The sequence below is a fragment of the Lycorma delicatula genome, chromosome 13, assembly GCF_047948215.1.
Source record: "Lycorma delicatula isolate Av1 chromosome 13, ASM4794821v1, whole genome shotgun sequence".
Classification (NCBI taxonomy): Eukaryota; Metazoa; Arthropoda; class Insecta; order Hemiptera; family Fulgoridae; genus Lycorma; species Lycorma delicatula.
In genome coordinates this window covers 54,552,810-54,574,471 of record NC_134467.1, presented here as the reverse complement: position 1 = coordinate 54,574,471, position 21,662 = coordinate 54,552,810, and the positions used below count along the sequence as shown (strand labels likewise).

The 21,662-nt window shown below is 29.1% G+C and overlaps 1 protein-coding gene across 1 annotated transcript in view; it reads left to right on the top strand.

Moving 5' to 3' along the window:
• The window catches only part of LOC142334077 (rho guanine nucleotide exchange factor 10-like), a 238,382-nt gene that overhangs the window by 135,885 nt on the left and 80,835 nt on the right, over positions 1-21,662 (top strand). Inside the window, exons 6-8 of the mRNA XM_075381754.1 lie at positions 1,064-1,225; positions 6,761-7,057; positions 14,743-14,835. Coding sequence (XP_075237869.1) covers positions 1,064-1,225; positions 6,761-7,057; positions 14,743-14,835 — 552 coding nt within the window. The remainder of the gene's footprint in view (positions 1-1,063; positions 1,226-6,760; positions 7,058-14,742; positions 14,836-21,662) is intronic.

Here is a 21,662-nt window from a genome sequence, read left to right as displayed (position 1 = left end):
AGTAAGTAAGCTTATATTTGTATGTGCAAGTAAATATATTTTCAATTTTTTATTTTATGTTTGATTTTAATTTATACACTGAAAATACAGTGATGAAAAAATTAAAAAGAACTTATGTTACTTTGTTTACAAAGGTAGTGTCCCATTGTGGTCACAATAAATGGCCATCACTATACATAACAATTTGGCTTTCAAAATATAAACAATTTATATTTTAAACTATTCTGTTGCAGTATTCATTCACTCTCTGTAAACTGTACTTCAAAATATTATCACATAAATGCTTGTCTGGACTATTGTATATCAGATAGTGTTTAAAAGCTTACTTAGTTTTACTCTTATAAAAAAGGTAGACTTTTTTTTTAATAAGAATATTGTGTTAAATTGTGCAACAAAATGAATACTTCAGCTTACAAGAAAGAGCCTTACTACGGTCCCGTTGCCATTTTTAATAAATTACCATCTATTAAACAATCTTTTCAAAGATCTATTTAAAATAAAATAATTTTTTTTTTTTTTTTTTTACAGAAACAATGCTACTTTGTTGATGCATTTTTAAATAATTCTAATTAAAAATACCTCAATTCTTGTAGCAGCATCTGTTCAACATTTACTATTAGCTCAAATAATTTTCATTAATTTCCTCTGTTTTGAATTACTTGTAGTTATTTTGTATATTTAATACTCTTATGTGTTTAATTTAAGGTTAGTCAGTATTTATATTTTAAATAGATAATATAGACTTTAATCATATCTATTTTTTATTTTATAATTATTGAATGTTGTAATTGTATTATTTTATAATTAAATTGTATATTATATATTGATGTTGCTCTGATCAAGGTTTTATCCAGTTTCCTATGATCTACCAAGGCAAATGCTGGGACAGTTCTTTTTTCCTTGTGGTGTAACAAAAATCTAGTCATTCCTACTGCGGTCTATATCATATATTTATTATGTAATCTATCAGAAAAATCTATTTATTGGGTTTTACAATTTATCATTTTTTAGTAGTGTTTTTGTTTAATTACACAAATAATGTTATTTTGTTCTGTTTTTTAAGGTTGAAGAAGAATCTGGTTTGGTGCACCGCCGTCTTTTACCTCCTTCGTTACCACCTCCTCCTCCACATTTGTCACCTCAAGAGGAAAAACGACGTCATATAGTAGCTGATATTGTACAGTCAGAAAATAACTATTTATCATCTTTGCATAGACTTGTGAATGTATGTATCTTATTATGCTAATATATCTTTACCGTAGTTGTAATAATTTATTTATGTATTTTATATAATTATTGCATAATACCATATATGCAGAAATAATAAATCTATGTGGTAGGTGTAGGGTCACAAAATATACATAAAATAATGCAAAATAACAATGTCACAAATTAATACCAAAATTACAGTTATAACAACATTATTTTCAAGCCATACTCCAGTAGCATGTTACAAATAAAGCACAATTAAAGATAATTTCCATAAGTTCTAACACATTTTTATATTTTAATCCCTGCATGTGATCTGGAAAATGATGAAGACAGACAACTACTGCTCATCAGACAGATATTCGCGTACCATTTTAATAGCACCTATTCACCAAAAAGTTTTGCAAAATCTTCCTAAATCCCTTCTGATTGGTCAATTTTAATATACGGTGGCAGTTTATTATAAAAATATATAACAGCATTATTTGGTATGTTCATAGGTAGATGTCCTGTGCTTTGGGTAGGACTGTACATTTTTATTCCGGGTGTCATAAATATGAAAGTCAGAGCTATGTTTCAGTTGTGATAATTTATCTTCAGTAAATAGTATAGTCTGGAAAATATAAATGGGTGGAAAAGTGAGGATTCTAAAATATCTAAAAGAACTTCTATGAAATCACCAGGTTTCAGTTGACAAATCACATGAATGATCTTTTTTTTGAGTAATAAATTTTTTTTGCTATCAACAGAATTACCTCCAAAAATAATCTCTGTAATTTAAAGGGAATATAAATATATATAATACACCATCAACAAAGCTTCTTTGTTTGTTATATATTATGGAGTAAGTAGAAAAAAAAAGCCCAGTCTAATTTAGATGACACATTGAATGCGGTCCTTTCAAGTAACAGGATCATCAATTGTGAGACCCAGAAAATTAGCAGAGCTTGAAATTTTTAAGATATCCATAAATTGAGTTTCAGTAACTGTTCCGTGTTATAAATGAAACCTTATTGCTTGTGTTTTATTGGTATTAAGTAGCAAACCATTAGCTATAAATCATCATTCATTTGATAAGATCACTACTCACTAAATTAGAGAAGTTAGATTAATTTAAATTTGTAAAATCTACCATGGTGTCATCAGCAGTTTGGCCTTGACAGACGCATCAAGTTTGGAAAGTCATTACTTAAATCAGAAACATATTGGCCCGAGAATAGAACCCTGAGGAACACTGTCGGGTACCAACTTTTAATTGCTACTCCTGTTAGCAATAATCTAACATGAACACTCTGCCTACAGTCTTTTAAATAGGACACAAGCAGCGTAAGAGCAGCTTCACAAACACCATAGTACTCAAGCTTCTGCAGCAGTATCAAATGCTTTTAATAAATCACAGAAGATACCAAGAACCAGTTGAGACTCTTTAAGAACAACAGTTTTTGTTAAAAATTAGTATTATTACAGTATTCTTAGCTTTACAGAAATCAAACTGTGTATGATGAACAATGTATTATTTTCAAAGCAAGAGTTGCTGGGAAGCTAGAGCCTTTTCAGGGACTTATGATAATGCAGGAGTAATCGCAGTTGGGTTATAATTGTTAAATTCAGATATCGAGTCTTTTTTGAAAACTGGAATTATGTTAGCATATTTGAGTAAATCTGGAAAGACTCCCATCTTATGTGATAAATTAATCAGATACATCAGTGGAACAGCTATCAAAGAACACTGTCTCAAAACAGAAGGTGGAATCTTTTTCAAGCCATTATTGTTTATGGCTTTATTGGTTATATAATAGATATTAATTACTTCAGAAGCAGACACTTTAAAAATCTCAAGTGAAACATAGGTAGTGGGAAGATTTTTTAATAGACAACTTGACTTGTTTTGTGGTGTTACTTGCATATTTTTAAAAAATGTTGATTTAAAGAATCCAAAAAGACCATCAGTTACACCGTCAGTAGGCAAGAGTTCCAAAAATTCATTATTGCTTTATCAAATAACCATCTGCTCCCTCATCATTCCTCCAGGAAGTACTAATATTATTCTTTTGTTTTTCAATTCTATTATTATTATACCTATATTTTTCCGGATTAAAACATCTTTTAAAGATTTTCTTATAGTCAGATACATATTTCTTAAAACAAACATTGCTAGACACCCTATCCATCGTATTGCAACTCCTTCCATGAACCTGACACCCAGATGTTAGTCGTCACCCAGCCCTTGTCTTCATTTTTATCATTATATTTCTTTTTAGTAATTGAAAAGGCAACTAATTTCTAAAAATTATTTTTTAGAATTTCAAAAATGTGTTTATAGGTGGTGTCTATGTCTTCTGATCAAAAAGTTAGATGATGTACAGAGTTCCAGGTTTCCTATTGCAATAATCCTCTTAATCAGCATTTCTCAACCTGGGGGTCATGAAATTAGCCTACAACTTATAATCAATAATGAAATCATTTTATGAGAAAAAAATCATTTATTAAAAACATTTTACTTACATTTATAAGTATACATGTAAAGAAAATAAATTAATGAAGTAGTTGCGTTTGTTTTTCATTTAAAAGTTTCACCACATGTGAATCTATGTTAGAAACACACAGAAGCAAATTGTTTTCAAGTGATAGTGTAACCATAGATGAAAAACCCTTTTCACAAAGGTAAGACTTGAAAAGGGATTAATATTTTCTACGCTTATGTTTTCTAAATTTCCATGTTCACTTTGACAAGCAAGCCAAAACATATCTAATTTTTCAGATGTGAATTGTAGTTGTAGTATTTTATTGGCAGACATTTCGATGAGCTGATTGTGCATCTCAATTGGTAACTTTAGCAGTTGCAATGTTTTCTCTAAATGGATTCAGTACCCACCTCTTTGAGAAATCATTTTTATCTTCCGGGAAATACTCTGCTAATTGAATTTTTAGCTCACACCAAATGCATTTTCATGCTGTCCAAACTGTGGTGAAACAGTGGTGAATAATAGTATCTACTTCATTCAAATTTTTCTCAATACGATTGGAAGTGAGTGGAAACGTCAGAATTTCTGCTTTGAAGGCGAGTAATCCAGATATCAAGTTTTTAATGAAAGCATGAACTTCGTATCTTGTTAATAAAATGTTTTTACCATGTACTTGTAGATTACTCACATTCAAGTCGTTTAAATATATCAACTAAGTAAGCCAACAGCAACGTATACTTATTATTCTGTAAAAACATTGAGAGTGGCGTTTGTTTACCATTGAAAAATATTTATCTCGCAATTCCAATAACCAGGTTAACACTTTCTCCCGCAATAACCGTTTGACTTTTGTATAGAAAAGAAAAAATTCTTTCTTTTTGCCAATTTCATCACATAGCAAATAACCTGTTCTGTGATGACCAACTTTTAATAAAATTTACCGTTCTTACAGCTTTACAAAAAATTTATTTGAGATTTTCTGGCATATTTTTGTGGCAAGAGCATGTCCGTGAAGGAAGCAGTGTGTCCATTCCACCCTTGATATTAATTTTTCCAGAAATTCACTGTTTTTTCCTGTTATCGCTTTTGCACTGTCACTACATAGTGCAATATATTTTGCCCGATCTGTGTTATAGTTTTAGTAGCTTCATAAAAATCATCAAAAACACATTGTTGTGTTCCAAGACCAGGTATTGATTTGCAAAACAACAAATTTTCTTAGATTGATCTGTCCTTATTGCATTCATATCTCACAAAACATTAGAACTGAGAAATTTTTGCCGCAACTGTTGATTCATCAAATCGAATTCTAAAAAATTCACTGGAACTTACTTTGTGAATTTTCTGATCGTGAACATCAGCAGCCATGTCATCAATTCTTCTTGATACTGTGTCGTTAGAAAGCAGAACTTTTTTTTATATTTTTGTTTCTTCCACGCCTGTTAAAACACTGACCATATCAACTGCAGCAGGCAATATGAGGTTTTCTGCAATTGTATGCAGTTTGGACATCTTAGCTGCTCTTAAAGCTACAAAATGAGGTGTTTCAAGTGTACTTCTATCGGTATAGCTTGATTTACAAATAGAAGCTTGTTGATTTCTCAGTGTATGTAATTTTCTTTCAAAAAATTCCAGTGGTTTTCTTTTATGACCCGGTTGTTAAGTTTCCAGTGCACTGTGGCTTTCCATTCGGCGAGGTAAAACCATAATTTAAATAACTGTCATTATACAATCTTGTGTTTTTACCGATCGATTCGCTTGATTTAGATTGCACGCTTGCGTTTTTTCACAAATTTATCCATTTTGCATAAGAATCTATTTGAAAAAAGAACAATCGCATCATTTGACCGCATAAAAAACTGAAACCTTAGTGGTAAGAGTCCATTGTACCTTGTAATTCATGTTTTAGTTGTTTAATTACCTGCCAAAATAGTATGATACTTAAGGTATTTTCAGCAGCATTATTCTAATTACTCCTCCAATTTTCTATAAAAGGGTTCAAAAGCAAATTTTGTATTTGAAGATTTGCACGAGCATATAATTATTACAGTGAAGATTCTAACTTGGAGACAGGAACATTCAAAATATTTTTCTGCGTATAATCTTTCACGTTCTGTTAAACATTCCACCAAGGCAAAATCAGTCGATAAGATGCACACTCTTATAGTTTTATTTCTGCTATAATTGTCAGCCAGCCCATATCCATTTATGTTGTTCGATAAAAATATATTTTAATTTTGGATTCAGTGTTCTGACAGGGAATTAAATCAGGCAGCCTTGGCGTACTCTCCAAGGACAAGTTTACCTCATTAATCTTACCAAACCAGGTAACAACACCGTGAACATTCAAATGAAGGATATGACGACCATCAAAATTTTGTGAATGGTGTATGGTTAATTTTTGATCGGTTAAATACAAAACTGGCAAACCGATTTCAAAATCTTTATATGTAAAGTAATAAAAGAATTTTTTTTTTTTTTTTGTAGCGTAAATAATTCTAATTTTCACTCATAAATTCCCAAGTTTAGTTATTTTAAATTATCCAATTAATGATCACCACCGTTCTGTAAATGTGTTTTGAAGATTGCCATCATAATAAAGAAAATGATCATAATTTAGAGTTACATGTTCAGGTAACAAAATAATATGTATTTTTTTAATTGTCAGTTGTAAAATTTTAAATTAAACTTCATTGTGGCATTCAGTCTTATGTCAGTCAGAATTTGCTAAAGATCTTTTTTCTTTCATTTTTTTACATTTGTTGTTTGTTGTTTTTTGTATTTGCTTTATAAAAATGGTGAAATCTTTAACGGATAGATAACTGTATCAATTTTATACAATATTTTAGTTTGTGTCTGGAATTCTCTACTCTAAGATAGAAATTTTAATAAAAATTTGATTTCCAGTCAAATTACAGAGTAAATGTCTAATAACATTTATTTACATCTCAAAAATACTCCTTATCTTCAGAGGCAAACATCTCAAGAAGGTGCTTACCATTAGAGATTTCAAGGTATTGTAAATTTGTTACATATCTGATGAAGAGAAAAACAGTTTTTGTATGTTCTTTTTCTTTTTATTTTAGGATTATAAAAAGTCATTGGAGGAATCAAGCCCTGCTTTATTAAGTTCAAGTAAAATATCGACGATATTCTATCGGTTACCAGAAATTTTACAGTGCCATACTTTGTTCAGAATAGCTCTAGCCGAAGCAGTTTCCAATTGGGATCGTGATCGTAGAATTGGTGATGTATTTGTCGCATCATTTTCAAAAGCGATCGTGTTAGATATATATAGCGGATTTATTAATAATTTTTCAGTCGCCATGGATGTTTTTAGATCTGAAACCGGTAGAAAGACTGCGCTTAAAGAATTTTTCAAGGTAAGTTCTTCAAATTATTATATGTACAATCTGACTAAAAATAAGGCACCTGAGTTAGAGCTGTTGTAACTTTGTAACTGCTGTTAAAAATGATAATGTGTTTTGAATTAAAGACTTTTCTGTTTTACATTATTATATTAACTTGTCTGAACGCAACAAATATATCATTTCTATTTGCCTAAAACTGTGGAGGAACACGGTTTATGTTCTATTTTTTTTATTTATGCGGTTTGTGAGCTCTATGACTTTCAGAAAACAATTCTGTGAAATATATAGTTAATGCATGGATGTTTTACTTTTACCCTTGTAAAGTTTCAGGTCGTTAAATTATTATTTAATTGTTAATTTAAAAAAGATTAAAAAATTATATTTCTTTAATAATTGCTTCAAAAGAATTTTTTGATAATAATAAACAGTTTTGTACCGGCAATTATAAAGTGCGGTTGACTAAAATTTGTCATACTTATTGGGGGGTAATTAAAAAAAGTATTTTTAACAGTTTTGTTTAAATTTACAATAAATATCAACAATCTAAGGCAATAATAAGTTATTGTTGGGAAAAATAAATTTGTTGCTTTAGAATCACATGTTAATATTTTATTCGGTAATCTACAGGAATAATATATGCTTTGCAATGCGTAAATTAAAATAGATATTTAAGTGTAATTTAGGTATTAACAGAGATTATATTACTATTAATTAATTATTACAGGCTATTTGCCGCAGTAAATTTTATTTTAACCCGTCTCTTCCCAAAAGAACAATTAAAGGGGAAACTTGTATATGTAATTTTTGAGTTATGACCTGTTGCATTCACGCAACATTGGGAGTTCCCTGCGAATTGCGATGTTGCGTTAATGCAATATTGGGAAATGATGAAAACAGTAAACGTACGACTGATAATTATGTAAAATAATTTTATTTATACAAATAATAATAAATATTAATTACAATAATTTCAGTTCAAACTATTTTCTTTAATATTTATAATTTTACTTTTCAGCTGATCTGTAAAATCTTTAAAATATTCTACGTGTAAAAAGACTTGGCATTTCTTACAAATATAAACAGTTTTACTATGACACAATTTACAGCTTCATCTTGTATTAGTTTTAGTTCTGTCTATAATACGGTCAGTTTTGTCTCCGTACATTTTCAGGTAAACTCATTTAGTGTAGTGTCCTAGCAGTAAATTTCTGTCTCTTGTCAGATTCCGCAATTTTCACTGATAGAAGTAATGACATAACTAACAGCCATTTAAATTCTGTCTGGCAAATTTTATTTCTTGTTGCTAAAATAAAAGTTTCACCGGCGTTCCTCTCATGAACATTTTTGCTGAACGACATCCAAAATAAGGGACCATTTGCTCATTAATTTAATTTTATGAGAAAACACCCCAAATCAGTTGAATTTGATATTCAATTCATTATAATATGGACAGAGTTTTGAACATTTTTTTTTGTTGATTTTTCTAGTTTTGTATCGTCTGATAAATGAATGTACTTTTTAATTTCATCAAATTATTTTGTGGCATTGTCTCTCGTACAAGAGGTATCCTTTATCGGGATCTTTACTCTAGTACATCTTACATTTGGAAAACGAGTGATAGCCTGTCAGAATAGGAATTCCAAAAATGTTATTGACGTCTGGACAATTTTAAGGTAGGGTCATTTTTTCCTTAGTGTATGGGATAGAATATGCAATAATTAGGAAAATATTATCAAAAATTAATTTGAGTGTTTCAAGAACTGTTGACTGCCTATTGGTTTTTTATTTCATCCACAGGTTTATTTATTTGACTATCATTTCAAATTTTTGATGTTGGTAAAGAATTTTCCCAATATGGACACAGTGTAGGTTCCTTGATTTTTGTTTTGCCGTATTATGTTTAGTCAGTTCTGTAGTAATAGAACTATATGGACTTCAAAAGAACCAGTGGTGTCTGATGAAATGAGATCACCACGATCGTTGATAACAGTTTGGTTATTATCAGTGTTTTCTTTGTCGGTATTTTCATCGACATCAGGTGATATAATTACTGCATCGATCATGCTGTTTCCTCTTCCTTGATCTCATTGAGTACTGGAAGCAGTTCTGTAATATTCTTGTTAAAAACTCATAGAAGAATATACTGGTCAATATTGATATGCTAATAATAATTATGTCTTAACTGTATGGTGATAACTGAAACTAATATCTAAATTTATATTATGAAATAAAAAAGTTATTTATCGTGCACTAAAATCTAAATATTGCATATAAACTGAAAGATATAAATATATCGTAGCTGCGGTAATGACAGACAATTTGTTTTGATCGAGGCACCACATACGGCAGCTTATCTCATCTAGCAGTAAATTCCTAACATTGTACCAACGCAACACTTGCACATTCCATTGGAAAGCAAAGAAACACGAAGTGTAGTCATAACAGAAATGACTCGACAATAAACAAAACATAATAAGAATAACTGACAAAACAAACAAAAAATTTCTAAGAATGTACATACTTTTATTTCTTAGGAAAGCAGATCCTGAATGCATTGATAAAGCCAATACATTATTCAAGTTTATATAAGAAAGGAAATATGTGCAAAAATATATAAAAAAAAAAAAAAAAAAATCAATAAAATGTCCATATATTTCAGAATTATAAAAAATCTAAATAAAAGTGACATAACAGAAAAAAATTATATTCATAATAATTTTGTACTGTTGTTTTGTACTAACGGAACAACACAACTTTGGGAGGTAATGTGTTAATTACAACAAATAATATATAATAAAAAATAAAACAATAAATATGCACTGTAAAAGATATATTGTAATAAATAATTTTCCTTCTAGTAAGAGCTGTTACTCTTATGTAGAATTAAATTATGTTAGTGTTGTTTTGAACATTGTTTTGTTGTTTTGTTTTCAATTAATCATCAGCAATTAAGTAAAACATACTTTTTACAACATGGATGTTATTATTATGTACATTGGTGTGCTCATAATTTTTATCCTTTTTATAAAATAAGTATTTGTAAAAGATTCTACAGTATTTGATGAAATGGGATTCATTTTTTAGTCATTTAAAATAAATCGATACAGCAAATAATATACAACACATCAGAATTAAATTTTTAGAAATAAAATTTTTTTTATGTTTAAATAAAAAAATGATTATATAAATGGATAGTGGCTGTACAAAAATAATTATTAATATTTTTATCACGCTTTTTTAATGCATAGCCTGGATCGACACATTTCATCCTTTATTTTCAACCACCAGCCCCAATTTGTAAAAAGTGAAATTTTTTAATGTTTTGAAACTGTTTACGTGTTTCAAAAATTGATTTTGATACCATTACTGGAAATGGTGGTACTTTTTTTTTTAAAAAAGCCAATGTAATAACTGAAATTTTTCGAGAGTAAAGTTAAAAGTCTGTATTTTAACGTATGTAACTAGATATTTTACGGAATTGTCTTGTACAAGTTACCGAGCCAGTAAACAACTTACCAAAAGAGAGTGAAATGATTGTGTTTTCCTGCACTTTGTTGAAAAGAGGGTGAAATAACTGTGTTGTTTTGCACATTTTGGTTAATTTAACTCAGGCATGGGCAAAATTTCCTAGTTCAGGGGCCAAATTATTATCATTCTGTCTCTGGAGTTTAAAAATTATCAAATAAAAAATATTAATATTAAATTAATTAAAATGAGTTGTGTTACATCTTATTTCATTTACATATAATGTAATGGATTGGTATTATGCTCTACATAAATTTTATATATATTGAACAATATAAGAATTTAATGTAAAGATAGCCTTGTACTTGAACTACAAAGCTATCGATATTGATGTTAAGGATAATCGCATAGAAATTATTTTTGGTTTTTGTCTATTATTCTTGTTCAGATTTTTGATTTGTTGTATCTCATCCTTGAAAAAACTATTCATAGATATATGTGAACAAATGATTTTTCTTGAAAAGGTATGTATGTAAATTAGTATATTTTTCTTCCACCAAATATAATTTATAAAAATCTGTACTGTTATCCAAAGCAGGAGTAAACGTTTCCGATCTAGTGATCTTCTTTAAATTTTTTTATATCATCAGCCATAATTGTTATCTGTTGGACAACAATATATTCGTTTGACAAACCAATATTCATGAAGTCTTATTTTTCAGGTCATATACTTGCAGTATACTTTGGATACATATCAGAAGACAATTCTTTGATAAATTCTCCTTCAAATGATTTAGAATGCTTAGCGATTTTTTCACTTACCACAAAGCTGGCTTCAACAATGTTTTTTTGTCATCATCACTCAGTATTTGTTTATTGAGTTGTAATAGTTTATGTGTGAAGTCTGATGTCATTTTGATAGCCAAAGAATTTTGGCTATTATTATTATTATATTTTATGACCGCATAGGATCATTTTAGTCAGTCCATTATCCAAGTCTCTTTGATAGAACTCTTTGAGCCTTGCAATCCTCCCAGTCTTTTTTCATACATTTCGATCTTTGTGCCCTTTCTAGTGTTGAAAATATTTCTGTTGTGAGTTGTTTTCTTGTGAGTGTGAAGTAAGTGTTTTTGTTCTTGATTTTCTTGTTTGTTTATCTTATCTGTAGTGTCTACTGTTGTAAGGCAAATTTTCTTCAAATCCTCTCTTATTTCTCTGATCCATCTGCATCCTGTCTTGGTGTTTTTTGAGTCAAGATTGTACTGTATTAGCTGTTTCAGAAGTCTTGAATCTTGCATCTGTATATGTCCAAAGAATCCTAGTCTCCTCTTATGCTTGGTATAGTGATGGGTTCTAACTCTTTGTACATGACTTTGTTGGGCACAATCCACCACTGCCTGTCTTTCTGGAACTTTTTATTGATGCAGATTCTTCTTTCAATTTTCTGGAGTCTGTTGGTCTTTGATCGTTCAGGTGTAAGAGTGTTTCTGCTGCATAAGTGGCTTCTGGTTTTATAACTGTGCTGTAGTGTATTATTTTTGTGTTTATTGATCGGCAATTTTTGTTGTAAGTGTACCAGGTTAATTTTTGACCTTTAGCTTTTGATTTTATTACTGTTTATGTTTACTTCTTTTAATCATGTTGATTTTTGGATCATAACTTCTGTATTTTCAAATGAAATTTTGAGGTCAATTTTATTTGCAATGTTTTGAAGTTCTAACGTCTGTGATTTATCTTCATCCATTTTGTTTGCTAGCAGTGCCAAGCGTTGGCAAAACCGAGACATTCTGTTGTTTTTTTTTATCTATTTTTAGGTTTGGGGGCCATTTATTAGGCCATTCCATCATTACCATTTCTAGAGCACAGTTGAGTAATAGTGGTGTGAGCCCTTCGCCTTGGCGCAGTCCTATTGTGATCTGGGAGGTTCCAAGAGCTAGCTCGCTTCTCAATTTTATCTTTGACTTAGTGTTTGTTAGGGTTAGTTTTATTATGTTAATTTGATAATGTAGTCTGAGGTGTCTTGAAATTTTTAGTTGGGATTCTCTGTGGATGCAGACATAAGCTTTCATGAAATCTACAAATGTTATCACCATGTCTCTGTTTCTTTTCTTCTTGTAATCCATTATTAGCTTGAGCCTCATGATCTGGTCTGGACAACTCCTCCAGGGTCTGAAACCTTCCTGGTATTCTCCTGGTTGTTTCTTGAGTTGAGGATGATTCTTGAAAGATGTGTCTAGGAGTGAGAGTCCCCTGTAATTTTTAGAGTTTGTATTTGTCTTATTATCCACCCACCTGATTTTTAACATTCTCATAGAACACCATATTTCAAAAGTTTCTAATCTCTTTCTTCTCAAGTACTCCAATCATCCAAGTGTCACTTCCATGTAAAGTTACACTCCAAACATATATTTTCAAAAATATTTTCCGGATGTTTAAAAATTAATCTCTGATGTAAGCAAATTAGCAAATTATATTTTTGACTGAAAGCTCGTTTCACCTGAGCTATTTGGCATCTATATCGCTTCTGCTTCATCTATGTTTAGTAATTCTACCTCCCAAATAACAAAATTCTTCTACCTCCATAATCTTTTCACATTCTACTTCTATATTCAGTGGTCCATCTACTTTATTTCTACTACTTTTATTACTTTTGTTTTCCACTTGTTCATTTTCATGAGGTAGTTCTTGTATAGGACTTTATCCATGCCATTCATTGTTTCTTCTAAATCTTTTTTACTTTCAGCTAGAATTACTATATCATCAGTAAGTCGTAGCATCTTTATATCTTTTCACCTTGAATTGTTATTCCCGATCTAACCTGTTCTTTAACATCATTAACTGCTAGTTCTACGTAAAGAATAAAAAGTAAAGGGGATAGGGAACATCCTTGTCTGACTCTCTTTTTTATTACTGCTTCTTTCTTGTGCTCTTCGATTACTACTGTTGCAGTTTGGTTCCTGTAAATGTTAGCAGTTGTTCTTCTATACGTACACTTTAACCTATACTTATCTCTATACTTGAATATTTTTAAAAATGTTGAATGTTTTATTCCAGTGTACGTTATCAAATGCCTTTTCTAAGTCTATAAATGCCATGTATGTTGGTTTGTTTTTCTTTAATCTTCCTTCTACTATTAATCTGAGCCCTAAAATTGCTTCCCTTGTCACTATACTTTTCCTGAAACCAAATCGGTCTTCTCCTAACACTTCTTCCACTCTCCTCTCAATTCTTCTGTACTGAATTCTAGTTAAGATTCTTGATTCATCGCTAGTTAAGCTAACTGTTCTGCATTCTTCACATTTATCTGCTCCTGCTTTGTTTGGTATCGTGACAATAACACTTTTTGAAGTCTGATGGAACCTCCCCTTTTTGTAATTATTACACACCAGTTTTTTATAATCAACCTATCTATCACTTTCTCACCTGCACCTACAAGTAATTCTGCAGGTATCCCGTCTATCCTAGAAACTTTTTTCTCATCCAAATCCTTTAATGCTCTATTAAATTCAGATCTCAGTATTGTATCTCCCTTTTCATCTTCTTTGACTTCCTCTTCTTTGTAATACCAGTTTCTAATTCATTTCCTCCATATAGCTCCACTCACCTACCAACCTTTTCTTTCGTATTATAAATCGGATCCATCTTATTTTATTACATTATTAGATTTTAACTTATGTACCACAAAATTCTCCTAACTTTCCTATATGCTCTGTCTATTTTACCAATGATCGTTGCTAAAAATACAGTTTGACAAAAAGTTTGTCAAACATTTCTTTTAGACAGATCTTTTTCTAAAAGGATTTTCATTTTGAGAGTATGGGGGACAACTGATCATAGGAATTGAGTAAGTTCCATTATTTTTTCTAACCTTTCACAGGATGCATGTCACATTTACACTAATACTGGAGCATTACAAGTCTTTTTGACATAACCAATGAAATTAATACTTTGAAAATAATTTCATAAAAACTATGTGGATATACCTGACATTTTTGTTTCAAAGTCGTCTGATAAGAATTCTAAAGGGGGGTAGCCTCTTCACATATAACACTTGTTGATCCTGTCTTTTTTAATGTGTTAGATGATTCAGAGTGCTAAATAACTACTGTTATAATTGGTGCAATGGAACAAAATATAAGTAAAACATTTTGTTATTGATTCATTATTTTTTACTGTTACTTTTGTGCTAATATTTTATATATTAAAATAATAATAACTTACATTTTTTACAGCAACGTCTAAATAATTCAAGCGATCGTTTGTCATTTTTTGCATTGATGGTTAAACCAGTTCAAAGGTTTCCTCAGTTCATATTGTTTTTACAGGTAAATATGTCGTAATATTTATTATTATTTTAATCTGTTTAACTGTAATATCTTAATTGCTTTAATTATTATAGTCATTTCATATGGGTTACAAGAATCAGAATCTCATTAAAGTATGTTTTTAGGTAGTTAAGAATATAAAGTATGTGACATGAGAGTAGGCTCAAGATATTATACACACAGATGTATAGTACACATTATACAGCACCTACGGGTGTTCGTACCTGATGTTTACTACATTTTTAAATTGTGACACACCTATTTTTCTAATTTTATCTCTGTTCATATTCTCTGTGGAGAATATAAATTTTAATTTTGACCTTATCATATACAATAAAAAATCAACTCGTTTCATCTTTCAGCTGATGTTTTGCCAATTTCTCTCCAAGACAAATCCATACGCAGTTAAATACCCAGATGGATCAAAACAGAATGATATTATTGGATGCACATTTGTTGTTAATAACAGAACTATATCTTTGGTCTGTCTGGTATCACAAAGTTAATAGGTTTTGATTTTCATTAACCCAAAATACTGTCATATCCTTGGCTTTGTAGTGACTTGTGTAGTGTACTCTGTTCTGTTCCTAGTTTGAGCCAGCTAGTGCTGCGCTCTAGTATCTACTAGTGCTGGCGTGTGAGTTTCATTTGTGTCACTTTCATACTTCCATTTGAGTGAAGAATCCCATCCAGTGTGGTCATGCATTTTCTTATTCTAATGTGACTTGTTTTGTATAGTATTTTAAGTGTATCTAATGTGACAAAAATTAAATTCAACTATCCTAGAAGAAGGTGGTTATCATTTCATCCGAATACCAATACAGTCCATACTAGCTCTAAAGACTTAATACACTCCAATTTTTAGAAGATTTGTATTCTAGACATCCTATCGTCACCAAAATCTAAATCATCCTAGAACTAAATTAGTTCTAATATAATTCATAAAATTCAATGCGATTCAAAAATAAATTTTGATTTTGTTTTGTTATTCGTGTTGTATATTTTATCTTAGTGGTTATATTTCTTTTTATTATTTCAGTTGTAATCTTGTATTATCATGGTTTTTATCTTGGTTCTAATTTTAGTTTATTAATATTTTTGTTATCCAAGAGGGATCCTTTTCATTCCTCTTGGATTTGAATTTTATTTCTGTTTATTTTAACTTTTTTTTTTGTTTTTTTTTTGTTGTTCTTTTTTAATAAAGTATATACTGTTTTTAAGATTCGGTCTGTGAAAGTAGTTAATTTTTTGGTATATTAGCAGTGATACTGTAAGTTTTTAATATTTTAGTTTTAATCTAATTTTTAATATTTGTTTTGTTATAGTTTTGTTCTGGGTGATGATAACGTGAAAGCGTTTTCACCTTAAAGAAAAAAAATAAAAATAAAAAAAGATAACGATCATTATACACATTTGTTTATGTTAAGAATAAAAGAAGTATTTATTTACAAAAAAGAGGTTTTTGGAGAATTAATCATTAATATGTAATAGTTACATGTCAGTAATATGTAATAGTTTTATTGAATTGGGTCCAGTATGATTTATGTTGAAATTTTGTGCTCTGCTTTTTTTGTCTTGGGTTGTAACTGAGTATCTGGCTCTCATAATTGGATAGTATCTCAGCAGTCCTGGTTTATATTGCACTTAAAATCTAAGGTTAGAAGTTTTTAAAGTGCTCCCCTGTGAAGGTTGCTCATTCTTACCTTTTGGAGCCAGATTTTTTTTTAATCTCTATTTTAGTTAGTTATCTCTTATTTATATTAGTAATTTTTACTAAAAATATTGAGCGAGTACTTTTTCTTACTTTGTCTTCATTTTGGACTTTGGACTTATAAAGTTAAAAATATAACTTTTATTTATGTCAGCGAAAGTAGTGATACTTTTGCTTAATAATTTAATTTTAGTCGCAAAAGTCAGTATCCATATCATAAAACATATAATATTAGATAGATTAAAAAAAATGTAAAATTGAATGATTTTACAAAAAATAATACTTATATTTAAGGTGAACAAAGTAAAGTAATTATGCTAAAATTTGTTTTACCTGTTTCGGTCATTATAAGTCATTACAAAATAATAACTGATGACTTAAAGAACTTTATGCATGCATTTTTCTATGTTGCTTATTTTTGCTGAGGAGCAAGAATATTGAACTGAAGAGGTGAGGTGATGAGTGGAAGGAGAAAAACAAAGAGCCAGACAGAACAGCTGGATGCTCAGTAAACAAATAGAGACCAATGTGAGAAAATTGAAGCAGGATATCCCTCCTAAAATTGTTCCTTTACTGATACATTTCAAATATAACTTTTTGATCTGATTTTTTGTTCATTCCATTGTGCTGAAATAGAAAGTATCAATATAATAAAATTTTTGGAATTACTTATTATGTTAGATCAAATCAGCATGTTAACAAAAATGTCTTGTAGTAGGATTAATACGAATAATGTATAAATTAATAATGTAGTACATGTTATGTTTGAGTTTATTTGAATAAATCAACCTTTTTATTATTTTTTAATAAGAGTGAAGAATTTTTCCTCTGCATCATCTGTATGTGTTCAGGATTCTCTATGTACTTAAAAAATGGAGCAATTTTGATGCATTGTGTAATTAGCATCCATATGTTTTGAAGTTAAGAGCTAGATATGGACCACTGCTGCCAAAACATTGTACTCAAAATTCCATTATTCAAAAGTTTTTTTTTTTTTCTTTTACCTGATGAAATTTGCTTAATAAGAGTTTTTAAAAGTGTTTCTGTTTATTTATAAAAAGGTTATGAAACTTTTGGTGTCACTTAAGTTTATTTTTGTTTTAAGTGCATTTTAATTTATTTAGTTTAGGTTTAAGGAGGGTTTGTTATAATATCTTTTTTCAGTTTTCATGGTGGTGGTATCATTACAGGCCAAGAGCTTAAGATGTGCCTGATTTTATTCTAGGTACTGTTGTTAGATTTAATTTTTAGTATTATCTTATGTGATATTTTCTTAATATAATGCATTGTGTTGTATTATGGTAAAACAAGGATTTCAAACAAAACAGCATTTAATAAACTTGTAATAATTAAGTGAAAAAATTGCTCTCTCTCGTTCTCTCGCCACCTCCCTCTCACTTACTCCTTGCATGAATAAAGTCACAATTTTAAATTTTTAATAAGGCCGAGTATATATCGCATAGATATTTACTGATGCAAATTCCATTTTATAGGGAGGGCAACAGCCACAGGTGAATTAAAATTACAACAAAAAAAAAAAAACATAAATCGATATAATAATGGAAACTGGAAATGAGGCCATTGGGAAAATTTAGTAGTATCTTCTATCATGTTAAAAACCATACTGGAGATTTATATCACTTCTGTTATACTGAACAATGAAGTAATATATATATATATATATGTATATTTTACATTATGAACAAAATAACACCTGATGTGTTCAAATCTGTTAAGAAACAGCTGAGATATGGCTGAAATTGTTAAAATGCATCACAGAAATTTATGGAATTGTCAGTTGTGCCTGTTCTATTATTATTAATTATTTTTAATTCAGTTAGTGAAGGAATGAAAACAGGAAATGATCATACAAGTGTATGTGCAATTTGTTTAATACCAGGATGAAATAAACCATATTATAATTCTGTTCTATTCATACCATGTTGTCAACTCAGGATAATTTAAATGTTAGTTTTATTTTTGTAATTATATTTATTATGTTATATCTAATATATTTATATCTTATAAATATTTATATTACTACATTTATATGTAGTATAAATAATAATTCAACCCAAGTACAGATATAAGACAATTCTTACCTTATTTGTATATTTATACTTTTTTTTATGAAAGTACTTTTGCAGAATCCTGCATCATCAAGTGTGTATATTTATAAAATTAGGTATTAAAAGATTAAAATTTCAATCATATACAAGAGTATATGAAGTCATTAAATAAAGTATATTAAAAAACAAACTAAAACAAACACTTAAACATGTATGTGGCCAGCCAAATACTGCAGTACTGAACTATTTAAATAAATATCTTAAGAAATATCTCTAAAGGTGCTGCTATATATTACAGCTTTTATGAGTGTCTTCTTCAAAATCTGAGATGATGAAGTTGAATTTTTTAATATTTATATATAATATTTCTCCAAAATATCTAGATTTTTATTTATGTTTCCTTTTTTAATTTCTGACATTTCTAATTTATTATTATCTGCAATGAAATGTTTAATGTTTACAAGGTGATTCCACAACATTAAAGAAGCCCATTTTTTTATCTTTATAATGCCTAAAATGTTCATAATATCTGGCTTTAAACAATCTATTGGTTTTACAGATAGCCTCGCAATTATTACACCTTATTTTATAAACCAATATAAATTGTGTAAATCAATATTTTTATTGTTTTTTTAAAAATGTTTTATTATGTGGTGGTTAGTTTTGTATGCAGGTTTAATTTTTTCCTTGTCATAAACTTTGATTATATTTTCAACAATATTGTTAATGTATGCATATTTTAAGTAAACATTATCAATCTTTGTGCACTATGATAGATTTTAAAGTTATTGTCCTATTAATTTTTGTTATTTGTTTTTTTTATATATATTATCAATTACAGTACTACATTCATTTTGAATTGCAATTTATTTTATGATATTTATTTCTGTATTTAAGTTTTCCTTATTATTTTGTGTATATGGATAGCTCTATTATCATATTTATATAAATGTTAATTTTATGAGACCAAGGATGATTTGATTTTTTTTACGAATTGTTACTTTATGAACTATACGTTTTCTGTATACCGAAGGTATAATTTGATTATTTTTGTTAATTTGAATGCTGACATATAGAAAATCTATTGGTCTGTTTATATCTATTTCATAAGTAAATTTTAAATCGTTATAATTTGAGTTTAAGTTTATTTAAAATTATTAGGTATTTATTGTTTATAACCGGATCATAAATGACAAAAACATCAACATATAACGAGTTCATAATAAATGTGTGTGAATAATGCCATAACCTATTTTATTTCAAAAATTTTGTAAGTGTATTTCTGACATAATGGCTGACAAAGGAAATCTCATAGGAAAGGTATTTTCTTGTTTATAACACTTGTTAAATTCAAAGTAATTTTGTTGACAGATATTCCTTATAATAGTGATGATGTTATCAATAAATTTAGGGTGTTTATGATTGTTTATTAATTTATTTTTTATTATACAAATTGTTTTATTAACAGGTATGTTAGCATACATCTTACTTCTATCATAACTTACCGCCTTAGTGTTTTTGTCAACTGCTAAATTTTTCAATTTATTTACAAATTCATATCCATTTTTTATGTTATATATATATTGTAAATTCATTTTTATCATGAGGATTTTATCTATTATTTTTGAAACGGTATTAGATGGAGCAGGTGTAAAATGAATCCAAGGTTGCATTGGGATGCCAGGTTTATGTATTTTTGGGAGTCCTGTTAATTTTGGAGCAACCAGTTCAAAACAGATACATATACAATCATAATACAACCCTCTGGAAATAGAATATAAAGAAATTTACAGACTGAACTCAGTAGAAGTTACTCCCATTGTGATAACAGAAAATGGATTAATTAACAAAGCTTTAAAGAAATACATAGAAAAGGTCAGCCTGGATCCTAAAGTTATAATTCCAAAAGCCCAAAATCAGTAATTCTGGAGACATGCAGGATTGTATGTATTGTGTTAAATGCACCGCAGCACTGAATGAGATATGCCACATTGGCCCCTCATACTGAAATTCCGGATGGGAATCTCCGAGACAAATAATAGTAATACTGATTCATATAATTATACAATTATATATAATATACACTTGTGGAATTTATAAGATAAAGTGTTATGATTGTGAGGACATTTATATACGTAAAACCAATAGATCTTTTAAAGCCAGATGTTACAACATTTTAGACACTATAAAAATTGGCTTTCTCTAATGTTGCGGATCACCTTATAAACAATAAACTTTCCATTACCGATTTTAATAATAATTAAGAAATATTAGAATTTAAAAAAGGAAACGTAAATAAAAATCTAGATATTTTGGAGAAATATATATAAATATAAAAAAAAATCAACTTCATCAACTCAGACAGATTTTGAAGAAGACACTCATAAAAGCTGCAATAGATAGCAGCACCTTTCTAGATATTTCTTAAGATATTTATTTAAATAGTTCAGTACTGCAGTATTTGGCTGGCCACATACATGTTTAAGTGTTTGTTTTAGTTTGTTTTTTAATATACTTCATTTAGTGACTTCATATACTCTTGTATATGACTCCAATTTTAATCTTTTAATATGTAATTTAATAAATATCACACGACTGGTGATGCAGGATTCTGTGAAAGTATCTTTGTGAAAAAAATATAAATATACAAATAAGGTAAGAATTGTCTTATATTTGTACTTGGGTGGATTGAGTTGAATTATATGTTTGAATTTATATTATTAGTGATATGGGTCTTGAAAGGATTGATTTTAGAAATATATATAATATAAAAAATGTATAATATATATATATATAAAATCTGATCTGCGTGGTGGAATGATGGTGTTTGTCTTTTATCTGAATGTGCCGGGCCCAAGTCTTAGTCGGGCAAGACTTGAAAAATTCATTCTCAATCATCAGTAACTGTTATCAGGCACCTGCCTATTGTCGCTACATAAATAAATAATTAATTAAAAAAGAAATGTTTACTGTATTTTGCAGATTAGTTATCTACTTGTAGACTCTTGTAAGCTTGTTACTATACTATATGCTTGCGTTTACCATAT